At 39.1% G+C, this 21,349-nt stretch overlaps 1 protein-coding gene across 1 annotated transcript in view; it reads right to left on the bottom strand.

Annotated features, from left to right (window-relative positions):
• LOC6579670 (semaphorin-2A) overlaps positions 1 to 21,349 on the bottom strand; it is a 55,236-nt gene that overhangs the window by 32,472 nt on the left and 1,415 nt on the right. Inside the window, exon 2 of the mRNA XM_032729807.2 lies at positions 18,650 to 18,895. Coding sequence (XP_032585698.1) covers positions 18,650 to 18,833 — 184 coding nt within the window. The 5' untranslated portion in view covers positions 18,834 to 18,895. The remainder of the gene's footprint in view (positions 1 to 18,649; positions 18,896 to 21,349) is intronic.

Raw genomic sequence — 21,349 nt, 5'->3', positions numbered from 1 at the left:
CTGTCTGTCTCTCTTTCGCGCCCCGTCTGTCTGTCTGTTTGCCTGCTAATGAGTTTTTGCAGCATCGCCTCGCCTCATTATGCCGTATGCAATGTGCTTGCCTCTCGCTTACTCTTTTGTCATGATACTGTTGAACATTTTGATAAACACACATACACACACACATCCATTCCCTCACGCACACATCATTTTGAAAGCTGCTTTGATGTCATATCCCGTTTTCCCTTAAAAATCCCAACTTTTTTTGTTGTTTTTTGGCAGCTTTTCAAGTGCAGCAATTTTCTCTGTTGCTGTTGTTGTTGTTGCTGTCGTTGTTGTTGCTGTTGTCATTGTCATTTGTTTTCGCATACAGCAGCAAAATGTTTCCTTACACAATGTCAACTTTCAACAAAGGACTTTAATTAAGTCCTTAATGACAGCTTAATTTAGCGCACTTCTCGGGGCACACTTTGACACGTACCACAATACAATACAGGGACACATGCTCCACCCGCTATCTCTACGTCTCACTCTCGCGCACACTGTTTGCTTGGCACTGTGTGTTTGAGTGTCTGTCGCTGTCTCTTTCTCGCTGCTCTGTTAGTTTCTTTGCCTAATTTACATGACCGTTTAATACTCTAAGCTGCTGAAATAGCATTTTGATGATATCTAATAAAAAGAAAGCATAGAAAACTTGATGCTTGAGCAACAACAATGTTGTTTTGCTGTTGCTGTTGGTGTTGTTGCTGTTATGTTTGTTGTTCGCTGTGGTCACTCAAGTTGTCAGCGGCGAAAGCAACTTTTATGCATTACATAAAAGCAAAAAAAAAAAAAAAAAACCGTAGAAAGTTGCTCAAATAAACAAACTATATAAAAAACAGCAACAACAAACAGAGAAGCAATAAAAACCATTTGTTGTGTTGTCGTTGTCCTTTGCTGGTTGCCAGTTGCTGTTGTTGTTTGTGTGTTTGTTATTGTTGTGCCAAGTTGGCTTACTCAAGTTACTTACAAAGATTTCAATGCACTTTACTCCACAACTTGTTCGCGTACCAAACCAAAAAAAAGAAGAGAGAGAAAAACATAAAAAATATGGGAGAGGGAGGACCTGAGCAGCAACAGGAAAACAACTAGGAGATGCACAATCGGGTATGACCGACCGCGTAGTACTCGCTCTTATAAGCTTATTTAATTTTTTTTAAATTTGCTATAATTTTCATTTTCATTCCTTTTCGTCAGTAAATCAATCAGGGTGTAAGTTAATCAATCAGTCAATCAGTCAGTCAATTAAATAGTACGTCAGTCAGAGAGTCATTCAATTCGTCAGTCTATCAATCACTATGCCAAGCAGTCCATCAGTCAATCAAACACTATTTTCATAATTTTCTCAATCAGTTAGCCAGTCCATCAGGAAGTCAATCATTCAATTTTACTATCAATCACTCAGTCACCAATCAATCAAGGCTGCCACCAATCACCAATCTGGCTGCTTAATCAGTCAAGTAATTCTTTTGTCAGTCAATCAATCATTCAGTTATTCAAGCATATAGTCAGTTCTTTTCATCTCAGAGTTTTTTACACACTAAAATATTTTCCTGATGTCCATTGAACATTCTACTAGAATCCAATATACCCGTTTCGCACTCTACAAACGGGCATCAGCCGCAACAGCAACAACAAATTTGACTTCTGCAAACTGTCAGAGCAAGCAAATGGCACTAAATATTAAGTTTGCCTTTTGCAACTTGACCAAAAGGCAGAAGAAAACGTAAACTGCTTGGGCAGGACTCCAAAACTAATGAAAACCTTGTGTGCGTGTGTGTGTGTGTGTGTTTGTGTGTGTGTGCATTGGCAAAGTTTTTGCCTTTTGGCTCGACCACAGAGTTTCTCATGAGCTAGTACAAGCCGTGCTCCATGCGGCACTTATTTCAAGTTCAATTAATTTTAAGTGCGGCGGCCATTGTGTTGCACATGTTTGTTGTAGTTGTTGTTGTTGTTGCTGTTGTTCTTGTTGCGGTTGCCTGCCTGCCCGTTTGGTTCTTTGTTTGTTTGTTTGTTTACTTGCGCTCGCCAGCTTCGGGCAGCGGACATGCAATGTCAGCGCCTGTATTTATGCTATAAATAATGCAACATATTTTGCATAATGACAACTCTCGACTCTCGAGTCGACCAAATAACATCGAAGCAAATAAACGCGCGTAGGTTGTATATAAATACATGTACAGTTATACGAAGGCCTTGTGTTATGCAACCGCAACGCAAAGTTTGGCTAATTGCATGCTGCACACACACACACACACACTCATATGCTCATGCCCGTTCAAGAAAATATACCCTGTCCAACTGGCTATTTAGGGTAGTTGTGCTCACATGCAAACCATCAAATTATCAACTATTGTTTAACGTTAAATATTACGCTCTCGTGTCTATAATTAGATAATATGTGTTTAGGTTTTTATTAAATATTCAGGCGACAATTGTGAGGAGCAGGTAGATAGAAGTAGAGGGAGAGTGAGAGTGAGAGGGTGAGCGAGGGGGAAAGAAGGGGTGAGGTGCCGAAGGTGGATACAGACTGTACGAGAGACTGTGGAGAGAGAGAGAGGGAAAGAGACAGACAGAGTGATGGAGAGAGGAAGGCAGGGAGATAGTGAGTGAGAGAGAGAGAGAGAGAAAGAGGGAGAAAGAGAGAGGGAGTGATAGAGAGAGGGAGTAATAGAGAGAGGGAGAGGTAGAGACGGAGATCGATTGATCGAGAGAGAGTGATCAAGAGAGAGCGTGAGAGTGTGAATGACAAAACGATGGAGAGAGGTAGAGACTCAAAGATATTAATGGGAATGTGGTAATAGAACAGGGAACAGATTGTCAAAGAGAGGGAGAGGGATTGAAAGTGAGGAAAAGGCATCGTGGCCATTAAGAAGTCGGATTAAGAAAGACTTAGACGGGAAGAGACTGTTGACTGAAGCCTAATAAATAAAGTCATCTCCGGATGAGCGATTTCTATATTCAGAGATCTATATAGCCACGCCTATAATGAGTTCTCAGTGCTGCTGTAATTGTATAATTCCCTTAGTCTCTTTTCTTAAAGACCTGCAATTCTTGGCAGCTTTTTCTATTTCGCTCAGCTCTATTAATGCTTTGATAGGTATACAAATATTCGAACTAAAGACAGACTAGTATATATAGCACTTTCACATCTCTCACAGATATAAAATTTAATTTGATTTCGTGTATAAGGGATATAAATGTGCTATAAACTCAATATTAAAAAAAAGAATAAAAAAAGAAAGAGCAATCTCTGTAATTCGTTAATCGGCCTGCAACTGCGCTTAATGCGCTTTGCAGAATAAACAAAAACAGGCCAAGAGAATTTTTTGCAAATTGTTGACAGAGTGAAGTAAGTAAAAAGCTCAAATTTATGTACAATACGGCAAATGTTTATATTTGTGTTGCTTTTGTGTTTCGGTTGAAGTTAAAAATTCATTTAGCATTCATTTGTATTTATTTATCCCAAAGCTCCTCACTTTTTCTTGTTTTTGGAATCTCTGCATAAATATTGGTTTAATTGGATGCGGATTTGCGGTGCCTTAAAGTTGCATGCGGAGTGACGGAGTGACAGCGCATGCACGCGACAAGGATTAATGTCAGACAACATGACATTTAACGCTGAAGGACTCTCGCACTCTGGCGGCCTATGTCAAGTCCAACTCCAACTCCAACTCCGACTCCGCCACCAACTCCGGTTGCTGATAGACACCGTCAAGTTCTGTACGGCGGGGCGACAGCGGCGATAACAACAAAAGTCAGCAGGCAAATCTTGTCTAGCTGCCGTCTAGAGTATCAAAGTGTACAAAGAAACAAGCAGCAGACAGAGAAGGGCATAGTGAAGCAGACAGAGATAGAGACAGAGACAGAGACAGAGACAGCGACAGCCAGACAGTCTAGCTAGTCGGAACTACGACTGACAGAGCCTAACCCGTAGGTATCTAACAAAAGTTTCCTGCACTTTTCATTGCCATGCATGTGTGTGTGTGTGTGTGTGTGCATTTGTGTGGTGCATAATTAAAAAAGCATTTGGGTGACGTGGTTCAACTACTTTCGGATTTATATTGTGTCAGTCAATGCAAATTCAGCAGACGGTGTAAAATTCGTTGCATTCGAAATGCGTCGCCAGCTGCCAGCTGCCAACGGCTGCAAGTAGGGAAAAGGGAGAGAGAGAGAGAGACAGAGAGAGCAGAGGAAGAAGCGAGAGAAACACAACACAGAAAAATAGAAAAGCGTCACACACACCAACACAATTCTAAAGAATCAACAGACTAGAAGAAGTGCTGGCAAAACTTTCGTGCCACACAGCTGCCTGTTGATGCAATTTTTAGTTGCGGAAAAGGCCAGCCTGCAACAGCCGGTGTGAGAGCTTGGACTCTACATAATTATAATGAACAAGAATTATGAGATATACATATAAAATACTAAATATATTAAATATAAATTAATTTAATATTTAGCAAAATTTATTGCAATGCATTTAATTATTGCAATGCATTAAAATGCATTAAAATAATACATTTTAATATAAATCTAAATGATTAATGTTTGGGATTATAAGCAAAAATGGAATTTATTTAAATGTATTAATAATAATTTTTTATTATTTAAAATTAATTATTTTTTAATATCGCAAGACAATTTAATACAAAATGAAATAAATAATTATTATGTATTTTGTATAATAGTAAAATCCAATGATTCAATTTTTTTTTTTTAATTTACATTTTTACTTTATTACTAAAATATTATTATTGCAACATTTAAAGATATATTTTTTAAATATTCAAAAATAAATTTAACACATTTTAATTTCTAAATATTAAATTGTATTGCGATAATATAATATATATATTTGTACATAATAAATATATTAAATATATTACTCCTCAATATTAAAATATATAGATATATATATATATATGTATATGTATATGGCTATATTTTGTTAACAAAAATTATAAAAATATCATATTTAAAAATGTTATTTTCTTTCTTTTTAATTATCCGCACATATTTTGGTTATCGGCTGAGTGCCTTGAGTTGAACTATTTTTGTGATGCTCTATTCACGAAGATTATTTAGGGACAGACACGATTGATGTTCGTATAATGAGAGCTAAGTACGCGAGCAAATAACACTGAAGTCAATGCCAAAGTTCTTCCCACTCACAAACACATACACACGCTCAATTCACTTACGAACTCAGCGCTCGCATACATACTAATACAAGCACAAAAGCCTGCTTCTTTGATAAACTCAACCAAATGTTCGGACTTCTCTCCGATCGCGAACAAGCTCGTAGAAGAACCGAAGCAATCTCCGACTTTTTTCTAAGATAATTACGAAAAAAAAAATATATTTGAAATAAATAAAAATTATATTAAAATGTATGTTATGAGTAAATAAAGAAAAAAATTATAAAATTAATATTTAATTGATTTATTTTAACAATATAATTTTAATTATTAATTCAAATTAATATTAAATAATATTGTGCCGAAAATAAAAAGCAAAAGTCTTCAATATTTATTTGTTTATCTATACATTAATAAAAGAAAAAAAAAAAAAATAGTAATTAATTGAATCTATTGATTTATAGTGCAACAGAAACTTCTCGTAGCTCTTTTATGATTTTTCTTTAATTATAAATTGGGAAAATGAATATTTGCACACACTTAATACAAAGTTCTGCTAAGAGAACTTTGCAATTGTTGTTCTTGTTGTTGTTGTTGCGGCTTTCTGCTCAAAGAGTAATCTGTTATTTGTATTGCTTTCTTTGGGGCTGTGCAGTAGCTTGGAGCAGTATTTGCTTTGGGTTCTGCCGGCCTGTCAGCGGCAGAGGCAATATTCCAATTTGGCACAAAGGCCAATTTGCTCTCGGTGCGAAGGAGCTAAACAAATTTTAATGAATTTTAGTACATGTGGCAAACTAAAAGTGAAAAATATCAACCGAAGGCTAACCCAAATATCAAAAGCTGCAGCGGTCGGTGGGCGTGGCGAGCGAGGCCGGTGAGTGGCTAAAGCAAAGAGCTGTCATCTTTGCCAGCAAAGCAGGCACCCCCAACCCCCCCAAATGGCTCACTCCATTTGTCACTTAAGCGCAGATGCCGCAGCCGACGCCGCAGCCGACGCCACAGCCGTTGCTGCTCAAAGGATTCGTTCAGCAGGACTCTGGGGACGAGCTGAGCCAAAAGCCAAAGACCAACCGCACGCTAACAAGCTGGCAGGCAGCCTGAGCTTGACGGGGACCTCCTGCTTCCTGACTCCTGCCTCCTGCGTCCTGTCGCCTGCCTCCTTGGCCTTGCAAAATTAGTTGGCGTTTTGACAGTGGGCGTGGCAGGGGCGCCGACTCTAGGTGCTGGGGTAATTGCAACATCAGCAGCAACAGCAACAGCTGAAGTTGAAGCTGAAGCTGCGTAGCTGCCTGGCTGAGCGAGCAGAGCTCGGCAGACGTGTGCATTGCATAGCAGCAGCAGCAACAACAACAACAACAACAGCAAGACAGACACACAGAGATACGCAAATGCTGTGCAACAGCAAAACAATTAACAGATTTCAATATGCAGACAGAGGAGGAGTGAGGCTCCCCATCTATGCGCACAGAGACATCTGATGCATAAATCATCTGGCAGAATTTTAATTCCGAATGTCAAACTGACATAACAAAGGCGAAAGGCTTCGCATAGAACACGTTCTGCGTGCCCGTTTTTGTGTCTTCGATTTTTGCTGCTGACATTTTGGTATTCAAATTGCCTCGTTTGATGACGATGCCGGCCTACGTACGACCAGGTTGCAACGTTAACAATTGTCGTTGTTGTTGTTGTTGTTGCTGATGTTGTTGTTGTTGTCGTGCCTCATGTCTTTGCCAGGAATAATAATTGAATTTCATAGTTGCCAACGTGGAGTAGTGTGTAAAAAGTCAGCTGCCGAGAGATACACACACACACACACTACACACACATAGATATATGCATGCTGACTGCAAAGTACAAAGTTGCCACAAAATGTCCGATTATTAATTTATCAATGTCGCCAGGCTTATTGAAATAGATTTCCGCTCTTGTGAGCCATTTGCATTTCCGTTTCCGTTGCGCAACAAGAGTTCCTGTCGCCTCCGCTTCTCCTCACTCAAATGCAAACAAACATGTCGACTTGCATTTATGCAAATAGCAAAAAAACACACATGCACACACACACACACACACACACATGCACACACATATGCACACTTATGCTCTCAGAAGTTTATTACATTTGCCCATAATTGATTGAGCAGGCTGCAGCAGGGGATGAGCCGGAGCCAGCCAGCTTCATACTTCATTTTCATTATGTCAGATTAGAGCTAAAGCTGCACATTCAAGTGCTGCATTAGCCAAACATTTGGCATTTAGCATTTCCAATTTCACAATTCACATTTTTCGAATTGCCAAAAATTTAACTGCCAATTGAATATTTGCAAATCCTTCAAGTAAGCTTTACTTTTAGTTTATTATTGTTTTGCATTGCAGCATTGTTGTCGTTGTTGTTGTTGTTGCTGTTGTTGTTATTGCCTTGGCAAAGAAGTTTCCGAAATTCCTTTTGACAGTGAGTCTTGGCATTGTCTGGGCACTTTCAGCTGAGGCAGCAGCAACAATGCGAAAGCCAATGCATCATTAGCAAAAAGATGAGACTGAAATTATGAAATGACTTCTTCGACTCTTCTACTCTGTATGTGTGTGTGTGTGTGTGTGTGTGTGTATACAGAGAGTGTCTTTTCGGTATTGTGGGCGCCGACAGCGCATTATTAATTGCACAGACTCCAATGCCCATGGAGTAGCACTTGCTTGTTGTTATTGCCTGTCCGTCCGTCTGTCCGTCCGTCCGTCTAACCGTCTCATTGTCTATCCGTCTGGCACAAACAATGAATTGTGCCTTTGTTGCCATTAAGTAAGTAGGCTTACTAAGTTGCAGCTGCAGCAACGATTCATTGTTCAATTTTAAGCGCATTACAATTGTTGGAAGCGGGAGAAACGCTTTATATACAGATATATAAATATATATATGTACATATATTTATGAGAATATACCCTTTGGCTGAGTCATTTAACTATGCAGGGCTCATTGCTGTCAACAGTGGGAATGAAAATATTTAGAAGACAATATTATAAAAATATATAAATATAATACAATATAATAAATATAAAAATAAGTATAATATATATAAAAATATTATAAAAATAATTTTAATCACACGCACCAAGAAAATATATATAGAGAATTATACCTATAGAATTTAAGTAATATTTTATAAGTAATAATTATAAATAATAAATACTTTAAAAAAAAGTATTTTTATTGTGATTTTATGATTTTATTATGATTCACTTCAGTTTGCAAATGTTTTGCGTCGTCTGGAAGGAATAAATGAGAAATAAAGGCAGTGAGCACATGGAAAGCACAGAGGATCATGTTTTTATATGACACAAATGCTTTGTGAGGTAGTTTACGGCGAAAATGTAATGGGAGCTGGATTAGACATTCTCATTTGAGAAAATATGTTTTGTAATATTTTGGAAAAATGCAAAACATAATAATAACTATATTTTGCTTAAAATTGGTCAACAGTAAAGCAGTTTCTCTATTATAGTCCATATACAGTACTGTCCATATTCAGCAGACCCATCTGGCAACACTAAACGGATCGACGGATCCATTTTTTCACCAGAACTATTTTAATTTTGATGTTGATAATCATTTAATCATTTAATTATTTATTTATTGGCATTGATCAATCATTTAATTATTTATTTATTTGCATTGATCAAGTAGATGTTTTGTTGACATTACTTTTTGAATCTCTCTCATCGCCTGTACGGCGTAATGTACCCGACTCTGTCAAAAGATGTAGGGTTGCCATATGGGTCTGTCGAATATGGACAGTCCTGTAAATGGACTATAATATAAAAGATGCTGTCCTATTCCAAGAAAACACAGTTACTGGTATGCTTTGTTTTTTTTTTTTTTTTTCAAAATATTACAAACAAATATTTGCTCAAATGATGCAAAATCTACTTTTACTTCACTTATGAAAAGAATGAGCAGAAAAATGGAAATAAAACTTTAGCTCAAATAAGGTAGCAAATATTTAATATGAACAGCGAAAATGCGCTTATTTTTTGTTTATTATTATGCAGGAGAGAAGCTGTACTATAAATTCTTGATTTTTAGAGCAAATTTAATTCAATTAATTTAAGGCCAAATCCCTTAGAGAGGTAAATTTGACTGAAGGCTGCGCTATCCCGATAAAGAGCAGTCATTCACATATCACATATATTTGATGCACATTCCTTACATGCGTATTGCGAAGACTTTACTATGCTATTCAATAATTTAAAGCTTTCCTGTTGAACTTGGCGATGCCGTCAAAGAATATATGAAATATGAGCTCCATTCAGCTAGCTTTAAGTCAAATTTTGTAGCATACTTTCGAGCGCCTTGGTTTGCGTTTGGCATTTACGTTGTCTATGACAAAGGCACAGACGCGAATCGGTGGAAAAGGTTAAGAGACAGTTGAGAGACAAAGAAAGAGAGGGATGGAGAGGGTGAGTGTATGAATGAGTGAGTGAGCTAGCTATATACTCAACACACGGCACTCGAGTCAAGTGCAAATAAGCAATGGGGCGACGAGTGTGTAAATCATTTGGCATTTTCAATTTGGCTTTAACTACAGGCGACTCGCTCGACAAGGTGAAGTTGACCCGAAGAACACAGCCCGCCCTACTAGCATCATAGCCCATAGAAACTTTTGGTGGCAGATGCCAGCACCACTTGGGGCGCCGTTGTATGGCCAATGGCTACTTGAGTTTACTCAGTGCACTTGTTTTAGTTGTCCATTATGCGCTTCTATGCATGCCACAGCCACATGTAATTGCACTTAGCAGAAGTTTTGCCTGCTTAAAATCCAGCTACCAAGCCCCACTCAGAATACATGTATAGTTTTTGATATATGTGTAGATATATGTAGATGTATATATATTTGGAAAATAAGCCTTTTTGTTGCTTGGCTTCGGTTGGGTTCGACTCGTTCCGCCATGCTAGCTGCCACTTGGGAGCACATATCCACATGCCTCTGCAATTGACGTGCTCGAGTGTGTATCAGTGTGTGCGTGTGTGTGTGTTTGAGTATCTTCAAATGATATCTGCCTGCGCCCCTTCTAGCTCATTTGCCTTGAATTGAGTATGCAACGAATGCTACGATTGCTACGATTGCTACTCTAATTTTCCTTTTACTCCTCTGCCCCTGCCTCAGCCGCTGCCTCTGTCTCGACTGCCGCCTCCTGCTGCTGCAACATACGCTTTGCATATGTCCGTTCTTTGTCCAATTGTTGTTGCTGTTGTCTGTTTGCTTGGTGTTGATTCCCCAGTGTGTTTGTCTATTGTTATTGCTCTTGCCTAGCATTTTACATCAAACTCTAGTGTGTTGAGCTGTCTCTCTGTCTTTCTGTCTCTCTCTCTCTCTCCCTCTCCCTCTCCCGTTGGCTGTCTGCCTGTCTCTTTGTTTATTTGGCGTATTTGTTACCAGGGCACGGATGCAACTTTTTGGGGCGCTCTTATGCAAAATGCATGTACGAGCTTGTCTAAACTTTGTACTCCCAGCACTCCTCTTAGCATACGATTTCTCGTCTCAGCCATTCAAGTGTAGAGATCGTGCTTTAAAATAATATCATAATAGTGTGGAATAAAATGTTGATGGCATTCGCTGGCAGCTGCTGCGGCTGCTGCTGCGCAAATATGACAGCTAAAAAATTAATTATTTGGGCCACAATTTGACCGTCAGCGCTAAAAAGTTGAAATCGAAAAACGTGAGTCCCTTTGAAGTGCGGACAGCGCACGGCACACGGCTGTCCATGCCCGGGTATGGTTGGGCACGGCACGGCACGAGCCGCACAGCTGGCGGCCATCCAAAAGTTATTTTATTTCCTACCTGAAATTCGCACCGCGGGCTAAACAAACTTCCTTTCCTGCAACAACAACAACAACAATAATAACAGCAGCTGAAGAAGAAGCAGCAACAGCAGCAGCAGCTTTTTATATTACATTCAAATTTGGACTATTTTAAGCTCTAATTATGACGCAATAACTGAGCTACTTAATGAGATAAATCTCTATTAAAAATATATCAAATAATCTGGTTTAAATGGAATAAATATTTATTTATAGATTGATACTGAAATAGTGAAGAACCTGAATGGCGTGATTTCAACTCTTAGTATGGAAAACTGAAAAACAACTTTAGATTCATATATAATATATATGTATTGATTGATTGATAGTTAGTTATATTGTACATTCTTAATAGCTATGTCATTTTATTTCAAGTATTTTTTTGCAGAGCTTCTTTTGGCTGCTTAAGCTCCCTTGATTCTTATTAATGATCACAGGTTTATATTATTTTAAAAAAATGTAAACTTTTGAAATACGTTAATTACTGGTTAAGGTAGCAAATATTATCGAACTGACGTCCTCTTAGCCTTCTAATATGTCTCAAATAAAGCAGCTCTCTTGCGAGTCGATTCTGTCATCAAAATAATAATCAGAGTAGAACTTAGACATTATTTCCAGAAGTTAGCAGCACGATTAGCTCTTTAGCTTAAGAGTGACCGTCACCTAATACACTTAAGTTTCAAGTTAATGGAAGGAGCTGGAGGCCAATCCCGCCCTTGGCTCTGCTCGTGTACCTGATCATTGCCTCGTTGATTGTCTCAGCGCTTCGGCTTGAACTTGCTGCTCTGCATTCTGTCTACATATTGTCTACATAAATGGGAGCAGCATATAAATATAAGTGTAGGCATATAAAGAGAATATATAGCGCCTGCAGCATATTTTGATTTATGTTTAAGCTCAGGAGAAATACATCGCTAGGAGCCTAAAATTAGATTATTAAAGCCAATTAAATTTAAGAAAGAGAGAAGGATAATAAAAGGAGAAGCCAGAAATGTATGCAAATCTATATTTATATAGGAATAAATAGGTTAAACGGACTCAAAAGGAAACTCACATAGCTTTTGACTCAGTTTGACTCAGCTTCTCTTATAGATGCCCTCGAAGTAATATCAAATTTTCCTCATATACATATATCTCCCACTGACACTCTTTCCAATTATCTACTCAAACCTTAACTCTTGCTAAATAAACGAAAATAACTATATTACATAATTTTATCGCTTACGACGTAGTTCGCTTGACATTTTTGTTGAAGTTTACCTATTTTTGCAAAAATAACAACAACAACAACAACAACAACAACAACAACGAAAATGAAAAGAGAAGAGAGGAGAAACGTGAATACACTTTCGGCTCTGGCTCTGGGTTTTGGCTAGAGGATATGGAAAATGCTCACTAACGCAATTAAGTGGCGCGCTGTGAAAAACGAATGATAAGTAAACATGACAAGGCTTTTAAGTTTATTGCGCCAGCCAGTTCTCATTTGGCTCATAAGTTGATGGGGCGAAGCGAATGGAACGGGGAGTGGCTGAGAGGGAGCACAAGGACATTTAGCTACGTGAAACGGACGTGTGTCCTCCCCAGGCCAGGCGTGTGTCGTTCCTATGCATATAAGGGTGCACTAACCCATGCGAGCGTGGCATCATCTTTTTCTGGTTTGTTTTTTTCCCCCAGATGATGGGACTGCCAGGGGGAGGGGGAGGGCGAGGGGGCAGCAGCAGCAGCAGCAGGGAAATTGTGCACTTACTGTCACTTTTCATATGCAAAGCACTTTGTGTCTGTGCCGCTAATTTAATAATGTGCAGCAATTTGGCCCCAGCCGAGCAGACAGTCAAAAATTGTTGCGGGCTGTCCGACCAGTGTTACAAAGTGTCCAATTAAATGATTTAAACACTCTGGCAGGGCGTGACGGGGGCAGCGGGGTGGTGTGTTGCAGCCAGAGCCACCTGGCTGTAGTCAGAGCCAACTTCAGCTCTAGCTCCATTTGCGATTTTTCACAGTCAGTGCATTTAGCAATAAATATCCAAAATTGCAATTGGCAAACACACACACACACACACACATACACCAACACACACACGCACACAAACTATTTGGCAAGCATTTGCGCAGCGGAAGTTGTGAAAAATCGTTGACAAGCGACAAAACACTTGACAGCGTCAGCAGCCCAAGGAAAAGCACCAAAATCGAGCCAAAAAATGCCAGAAAAAAAAATAAAAAAACAGGAAAAAAAGCAAACAAAGCCAGCCAAAGCCAGGCAACGGCAAAAAAAAAGAAGAAAAATAGAAAAACGTGTAAAAATTTGTGGTGCAAGCAAAGCCGAAAAAGGTGCAAAAAATGTGAGCGTGTGCGTGTGAGCATATATGTGTGTGTGCGCGTGTGTATGTGCAATCAAATGAAAGAAAACCAATAATCGAAAAAAATGCCAATGCAGCGCACACGACTTAGGAATTATTGGCCAGAATGCTGGAAGCCAGGCAACATGGCCAAAGGGAAGGTCAGAGAGGAGAGGAGAGCGAGGGGTTTGGGCCAACAATTGCAGTCAGGCAAGAAAATGCACTAAATAAAACATGAAATAGCTGAAAATCGGGCATGTGAGCAAAGGCACGTGGCAGGTGAGTGTGACTTGAGAGTGTGCGTGTGTATGTGCATGGGTGTATGTGTGTGAGAAAGGAATTTTTTAGCTATAAATTGTTGTCACAATGTTGTAGGAGCAGCAAACACTATGAACGATAAATCAACTTGAGTAGCGAAAATTGCAAACAAAAGAGCGCATCTTCAGCGAGAGAGAGAGAGAGAGAGAGAGAGAGAGAGAGATAAGATGAGAGAAAGCTCAATTTTCAGATTGCCCAGTTCCGGTTAGCGCTGCGAGCCAAAATGTCACAATGCCAAAATATTAATCATCATTATTTCAATAAACATTTATTAACATGGACTTTGCATTAGCACATAATGTATTTTCTGTCTTTGACCTTTTCCTCGAATGCTGGCTGTGGCAGTGGCCAGAAAAAGGGACACACACACACACACACACACATACACACACATACATAGACAGCTAAACCACATTTTCAATTCGCCACAGGATGGTAAAGTCAGAGGACGCAGCTAACCAACGCCCATCCTTCAACCCTGTCACAGGGCATGCCCTGGCCGTTTGTCTTTGTTGCGCTGCCTCTGTCAGTGGTTAGTCCCAGCACTCCATCTCTCTCACTCCCACTCCCACTCTACCCCACTGTGTGTGTGTGTGTGTGTGTGTGGAGCATCCTTTGGCTTGAATTGCTCTGTTCATTCAGCTTCAGTCATTTGTCTTTTGTCATATTAATAATTCTCTTTTATTATTTGTACCATTACAAACACCAATCTATGTATATACATATATATAATATATATAGGGCCACCCCATCATTATTCGACATTTATAATTTCTCGCTGCTGTAAAAGGTGCGTAACGGACACCTTTTACAGCTCTTCATTTCATTTCATTTCGTTTTTTTTTTTTTTTCTGTTTCGCGCTGCTCATTAATAATAATAAGTATAAGAGGGCGACCCTTCCGTCATTTGACTGTCAATCTCCGAGCGCCAGTCCTCCCCCAAGTGCTTACTCCCCCTCTCCCTCTCATTCCCTCCCTCTCTCTCTCTCTCTCTCTCTCTCTCTCTGGCATTCTGCTGCTTAAACAAAAACTCACTTAATGCCCTTTATGCTCATTTCGGTTTCATCTTTAAAGTTAATCATCTCAAGCATAGCCGAGTGGCCGGTGCTTAATCCTCCTCCTGCTCCTCCTCTTTCTCCCCTCTGTTCCGTCCCGTTCCATTCTCATTTTTTAATACACACTCATAGATCATTAATATAAATTCCACAGCGACGTCAAGCAATATTAATGCGCTGCATTGGTCGGCACAGAAAATGCTGTCAGGCCAAGTGAAGTCTTTCCCAATCCATTTGCCAACCATTTCCCAACCACTTAACGGTTAAATGAAAACTGCAAAATTAACCAGGACTTTTCACACTTGACAGCTTGTTTATTGTTTTATTTTTCTTTATTTTTAGCAGGGTTGGTTAAGTTTTTATTATTTATTTTTATATGCTGCATCTGATTGAGAAATGACAACAGAATTTCGAGACATTTGAAGTTGATTTTTTAAATTTATTTTTAACGTATTTTACCTCAAATGGGACAAGCTAAAAATATATAATAAATTGTATATGAAATTATGTACCTTTTCTTTAGTTAAAGTTAAAGAAAGTAGGGAAAGAGTGGAGTTGTAAGAGCTCCTGCAGAGCCCTGAGTTAACTCCCATACAGACAAGACTTCTTTGTGAAGCGTAACTGAAAGCAGGTTTTATATAGTTTTTTTATATTTTTATTTATTTATTTATTTTTTTTTATATTTTCTTTATATAATACAATTTTTAAAGCATTTTTTGTTTATTAATTTTTTTTTTTTTTTTTTTTTTTTTTTTTTTTTTATGCTCTCTACCAAAAACCTCCATCGAATATCTGTGCTTTTCTAAAACAGAAACTTTCTCCCCATTCATACATTAATGTCCCGAATAACTTCAGTTTCTGCATACACTTGTCATAAATCATTTCTGTTTTCAATTTTCAACTGCACATGAATAAAACTTGGGCAATAATCTTTGTTTGATCTGCATTGTCTGACATGAAACTTATAACTAAAAATCTAAACTTTCAGTTTATGGATCTACACACACACACACACACACACATCCACACACACCCACACTCACTCACTCACTCGCACACACTTGAACAAGTAAAACTTTAACGAATTTTCATTGTTCGGAATTTGCATTGTTGCAGAAGAGCTGCTGAAGCAAGTGCGAAACATTTCAGCTCGCTTGCAGCTGGCAGCTTGTTAAATGTTTTCAACAGCCAACAAAAATGAGAAGTCTTGAGAACGAGACTTGTTTGCCACATGTAAAACCAGGCAGCACAAAAAAGTTATGCGAGCGTTTATTTGATTAGCCTGGCCGGGACAAGTTGTCTAATTCAAATCAAAAACATGCCACACACACACACACACACACACACACACACACACTCAGCAGTCAAGTGGCATCAAGGCAAGTCAAGTCAGATGATTTGCAATTATTATTGTTTAATAAGTGCATAAGCCGACACTTATCCGACCCAAAGAACACAGTTGCTGTTGTGCTCGAAACTTCGAAACAGAGCGAAGCCAACAAAAGATGTGTATATACATACATACATATATATTGTTCAATCTGGGGGTAACTCAAATTATCATAAGATGGCAGACCCAGAACACAAAACCCAATCCCTGGCCGCAACCTCGAGCAAAGCCTCGCCAATTGTTGCTGTTGGAGCGAATCGAGTGGCATAAATCCGGGCGGCGGCATCTCTTTGCGAAGGGGCCACGCCAATGATAAATTGACAAATTTATTTGGGTCAAAGCGTGGCGCATTCATCATAATTTCGCTTTCTGGCCCAATCCAGCCAGCTGGGCAGGAAAATTGAAAATTTTTAGCCACTGCCGAGGCTCGTGTCGCGTCCCGTCTAATGGAGTCGGTTAGGAGACGAATGCTAACAAGCATCGTGGGCTGACACTTTTGGCTAATGCACTTATAATGAGCTTAAGTTACACAAATGCCCAGGACTCGACTCGCCAGGACTCGCCAGGACTTGCCAGGACTCGAGTCGATTTGAGCTAGAGGCGGGCCTCGTGTAATCATTTGCATAATTAATATTGATGTACTTGTGCTGGAGTCATTGTTTATTTATCAGGCGACTGCCAATTGAGCTACTTTCACCTGATTGAAGTTGGCCAAGGCGCAGGCATGCATTATGAATAGACATCGGGTATCTGCAGCCGGAGCATTGCCTGAGAGCCATTTATGAATAATCCAAATCAATTGCCCGAGCTGATACGACGAGACGAGATTCGAGCCGAGAGACGAGCCTCATAGCAGTATCCATTTCACTCCTTTGGCAACATAATTGCACAATTTCCAAACATACTCAATTGTAAAGGCATTTTGCCAATTTCTGGCAGCATTCGAACACTTGCCATGGATACGCAGCCAATCAATTATCGGCAACAATACCAACAATTCCAAACGATATAAAAGTAATTAATATGTGATACCAAAAGAGCGAGAGAGTGAGAGAGAGAAAGAGAGTCTGATAGAGATGGGAACAGATAACTTAATTTCGCATTGCTTGATGTGGGCAATCGTTGAGAATTTGTGTAAATTTATTTATAAGAATCTATTAATATCCACAATAATTATTAATATGAGTCCATTTACAGTCACAGAAAGCAAGACAATTTAAATTTAATTATTTATGAATATATATATTCATACATTATATGTATATGTAAGACTAAAAATACTTCATGATTTGAAATCAATTTAAAAATAAATTATGATAAATATTATGAATATATATTATGTTATATGATATTATGAATATATATAGTATAATACTACAAATATATTCATAAATATAATATAAAATAGTATAAATTTAAAAATAAATTATAAATTTTGAATGAAAAATATATGAATTTCTATAATAACTTATTCCGTCTCCAATTTGGCAAAAGTCTGGCAATTGTTTTTATATTTTGTGAGGTTTTTAAATAGTCTACAATTTTTTGTTTGGTTAATTATTTTAAACTAAATATTAAATAAATTATCATATTTAATATGAATCACATTAATTTATCTTAAAGCTAAATATTAAAAAAAATGATAAATTTAATAATTAAAATTATTAAAAAATAGATAAAAAATAGATTAAAAATTGTAGGCATAGATATAATAAGTTGTGGGCTCATGTGCGTTGGATTATATATTTGAATTTCTTTTGTAAATATCATATTTATTTCTCTTAAAGCTGAATATTAAAAAAAAAAAAAAACAATAAAAAAAAAAAAAAAAAAAAAAAAAAAAAAAAATAACAAAAGATTTAAAAAATAAATAAATAAGAAATTAACTAGCTAAATGTAATGTAGATAAGTGTAAAAAAATATTGGGCATGCTGTCAGATTAATTGCATTGCATTCAAGAGCAACAATTTGTATTTGATTTCAATTTAAAATTAAATCACGAAAATGTATATTTAAATGTCATTTGCTTTTATCTATTTGAAGTATCCGTAAGAAATAAACAGTTATTCAAATAGAATATCAACTGTCTAAGCATACAAAACATATTCCACTCGCTCAGTAAATAGTGTTTACATTCAAGTGCTGTTGATTAGAAAATAGTTGACACAGATGCGAATGACAAGTTGCAGGACTATGCTGTGACCCATTTAGTGAACCCATAGACAGACCTTTGAGTGTACATATATAGAGCAAGAGTGTTCGTTATGTGATGTTTATTCTGTGATTTTTATTTTCTTTTATTTTTGTGCTCAGCTTTGTTTTCTTTTGCCCAAGCTGGAGCATTTGGCCAATCAGCCATGAAGCAGGTGGCAGAAATGCCACAATGCCTGGGCGAACATCGAACCTATTGTGTTGGCCAGCATGTTGTAAGATGCAATGCAGACAGAGAGAGAGAGAGAGAGAGAGGGGGAGTGGCAGAGGGTGGAACAGTAGAGGTGCTTGCACTTGTAGCGTTTGTTTTTGTAATCACACTTGGCCACACTTACCTGGTGACAGCTCCTCGGTAATCCCTTGAATAGTGCGCGTGAACAGTGTCAACATGAGGACGATGGCAAGCAGCAGCCATTGACGTTGCTGCCACACATTGTGTGGCATATGCTGCAGTTGCTTCTGCTGCTGCTGCTGCTGCTGCTGCTGGTGTGGCGCCTGTCGAGTGCGAGTTGTTTGCATTGCTCCTGTCACTGTTTGCGCTCTTTAATGTGTATATCGATGTGTGCGTGCGTGTCCTTGAGCTGCAAAGAGAAAGCAGACAGAAGATGACAAGACTGTGTAGAATGTACATTGTTAAAGAAGCAATCACGCCCTTGCTATTAGCCAAAAGCCCGCCTCGCTCCATCCTCATTGTCAACTGGTGCTCAACATTTGTTGGGCAATTTGCCGCGCGAAATGAAGTCGAACCATTAATATTTTCAGCGCTGACTATTGACAGCAACGTCGTCTCGCACAAACAAAAAAGAAAGCGAATCAGTCGTGCCACGCCCACGCGCCCATGCGCTCAGCTATCATTCACAGTGGCCCGTGCGCCGCAAAGTATGCAACGTCATGCGGTGCGCTGCGTTTCATCATGAGAGCGAAAAGCAGCCTGAGCCTCGACCTGGGCCTGGGCCTGGGCAATGGGCAATGGGCAACTGGCAACTGGCAACATCACCGTTAGCCATGCTCGTGGGCGCGCCGAGGCTACACGTCAAACACATTCATCACGAGTGCCAGAGTGACAGATGGCAAATGCGCCTACAGCTCGTTTGTTGCCCGATCTGCAGAGGCCACAGCCAGAGCCAGAGCCATAGTCAGAGCCAGAGCGAGTCCTCGCAAGGGCAAAAGGACAAATGAAAATTTTCCAATTATTGCAGACACTCGTTGAACTCTCGCCTCAGTCTCAGCAGCAGCAGCAGCAGCAGCAGCAGCAGCAGCAGCAGCAGCAGCAGCAGCAGCAGCAGCAGCAGCAGCAGCAGCAGCAGCCGCAACGTAAATTTAACGCTTTAAACTACGGCATTATTCAGGCTGCCGAATTGGAGCAGAACGCAAATCATTTGTCAACGCTTTGGGATCTAACCAAGTGCAGCTCAGCTAACGAATTTGCAGCTCGCCAGGCTCTGCTTGCCCATTGCCAGCTCTCGGGACTCAGTGACGCGGCAGTTGATCAAAAACGCATTTGGAGTGTGCGTCAGCGGCAGCAGGCACGATTTTAATAAACGTAATGTGTGGCCACATGTGCGAGTGACATGATTTGGCATTATCCTGCATACGCTATGCGAGAGTCAAGCATATGGCCAGGCGGCGACGGGTCAGGCTGGGATTTTGATAAATTTATTTTAGAATTTCACTTTTCACACACACACCCACACACACAGTCTCACAGCATATGCTGTGTAATTACATATATGTATTGTAGCTGGCTTCTAGAGCGCATATTGATTGAGTTTCAGCTTGGGCCAGAGTTTGGCTTCAGATGGGGGCAACATATGCTATATCATAAAAGCCACTTTCAATTTCACAAACTACTCCAAACTTTCGCTAATATCGAATGTTAAACGCTCTTTTGCTTAGCCACGTGTGTGTGTGTGTGGCAAGTTTTACGAGCGCCTGTTAACCGCGGGTATTTACACTAAGTCTAATGAAATGTTTAACAAGCACTTTGCTGTGCGCAAATCCCAATGACCCATAATATTAGCATAAAATCACTTGGCTGCCGGCTGGGGCACCGCCTTGCCTAGCCCCATAAATAGTTGGCGTCCCTCTGTGTATGTGTGTGTGTGTGTGTGTGTGTATAACTACTTGCTTAGTCTGCTGGCGTGGCACGATACGCTGGAGGGTCTTAAGCAAAATGTACATTTAAATTGCGCACTTTAAAGTTTTTGCAGGAGCGTGAAAGGCTTAACGAAGCGATCCAAGACTCGCTAGACATTATACACATACATATAGATTCATATACATATATATAAGTATACATGAATATAGGTTTGTTTGGCAGCTGGCCTATGCTTCGACTTGTCGGGCTGTTGCTGTACTTTCCCAATTTTGGGCGCATAAATTTTTATGTTGGTCATACTTTATTTGCTGCTGGGCGCACTGGGCCCACTGGGCGCTGTTTGTTTCCACAAAATAAATTACATTAAAATTCTAAGCCATCAGCGCGCGCTGTGGAAAATTTATTTTTGCACATTATCCGCTTGCCGCAAATTGTATTTATTCCGCAACGCTCGCAGCTCTCGGCCAGCAAAATAACAAAAAATAAAGCAGGAAAAAATAAATATAGAAAAAAGTAAAATAAACAAAAATAACAACAACAGCTGCTGACGTTTTAGTGGCACTCTCAATTGCTCTGGTTGTTGCTCCTGTTGTTGTTGTTGTTGTCTGCTGACCAAAGTTGTAAAGTATCCTTCAAGGCAATTAGTTTATTTGTACAATTTCATTTCATTTCATTTAGGCTGCTGGAATTTTAATGCGTTTCATTAAGTTTCTCCGTAAATTTTACATTTTATATACGTATATATGAATCAGGCATGCCCACAAGCCCTCACACACACACTGCCTGCTAAAAGCTGACCAACAACAATTACTTAAGTTTGGACATGTTGGAAATTACAAAGTTTTTATGTACCATACATAAGTCAACTCTGGGCTTTAAGGCAACACAATATGCCATATGTTAGCGCTACTGAATGCGTTAAAATATTTTAGCTAAC

Source organism: Drosophila mojavensis, unplaced genomic scaffold (genome assembly GCF_018153725.1).
Source record: "Drosophila mojavensis isolate 15081-1352.22 unplaced genomic scaffold, ASM1815372v1 contig_80, whole genome shotgun sequence".
Classification (NCBI taxonomy): domain Eukaryota; kingdom Metazoa; phylum Arthropoda; class Insecta; order Diptera; family Drosophilidae; genus Drosophila; species Drosophila mojavensis.
This window is presented reverse-complemented; position numbering and strand designations above follow the sequence as displayed.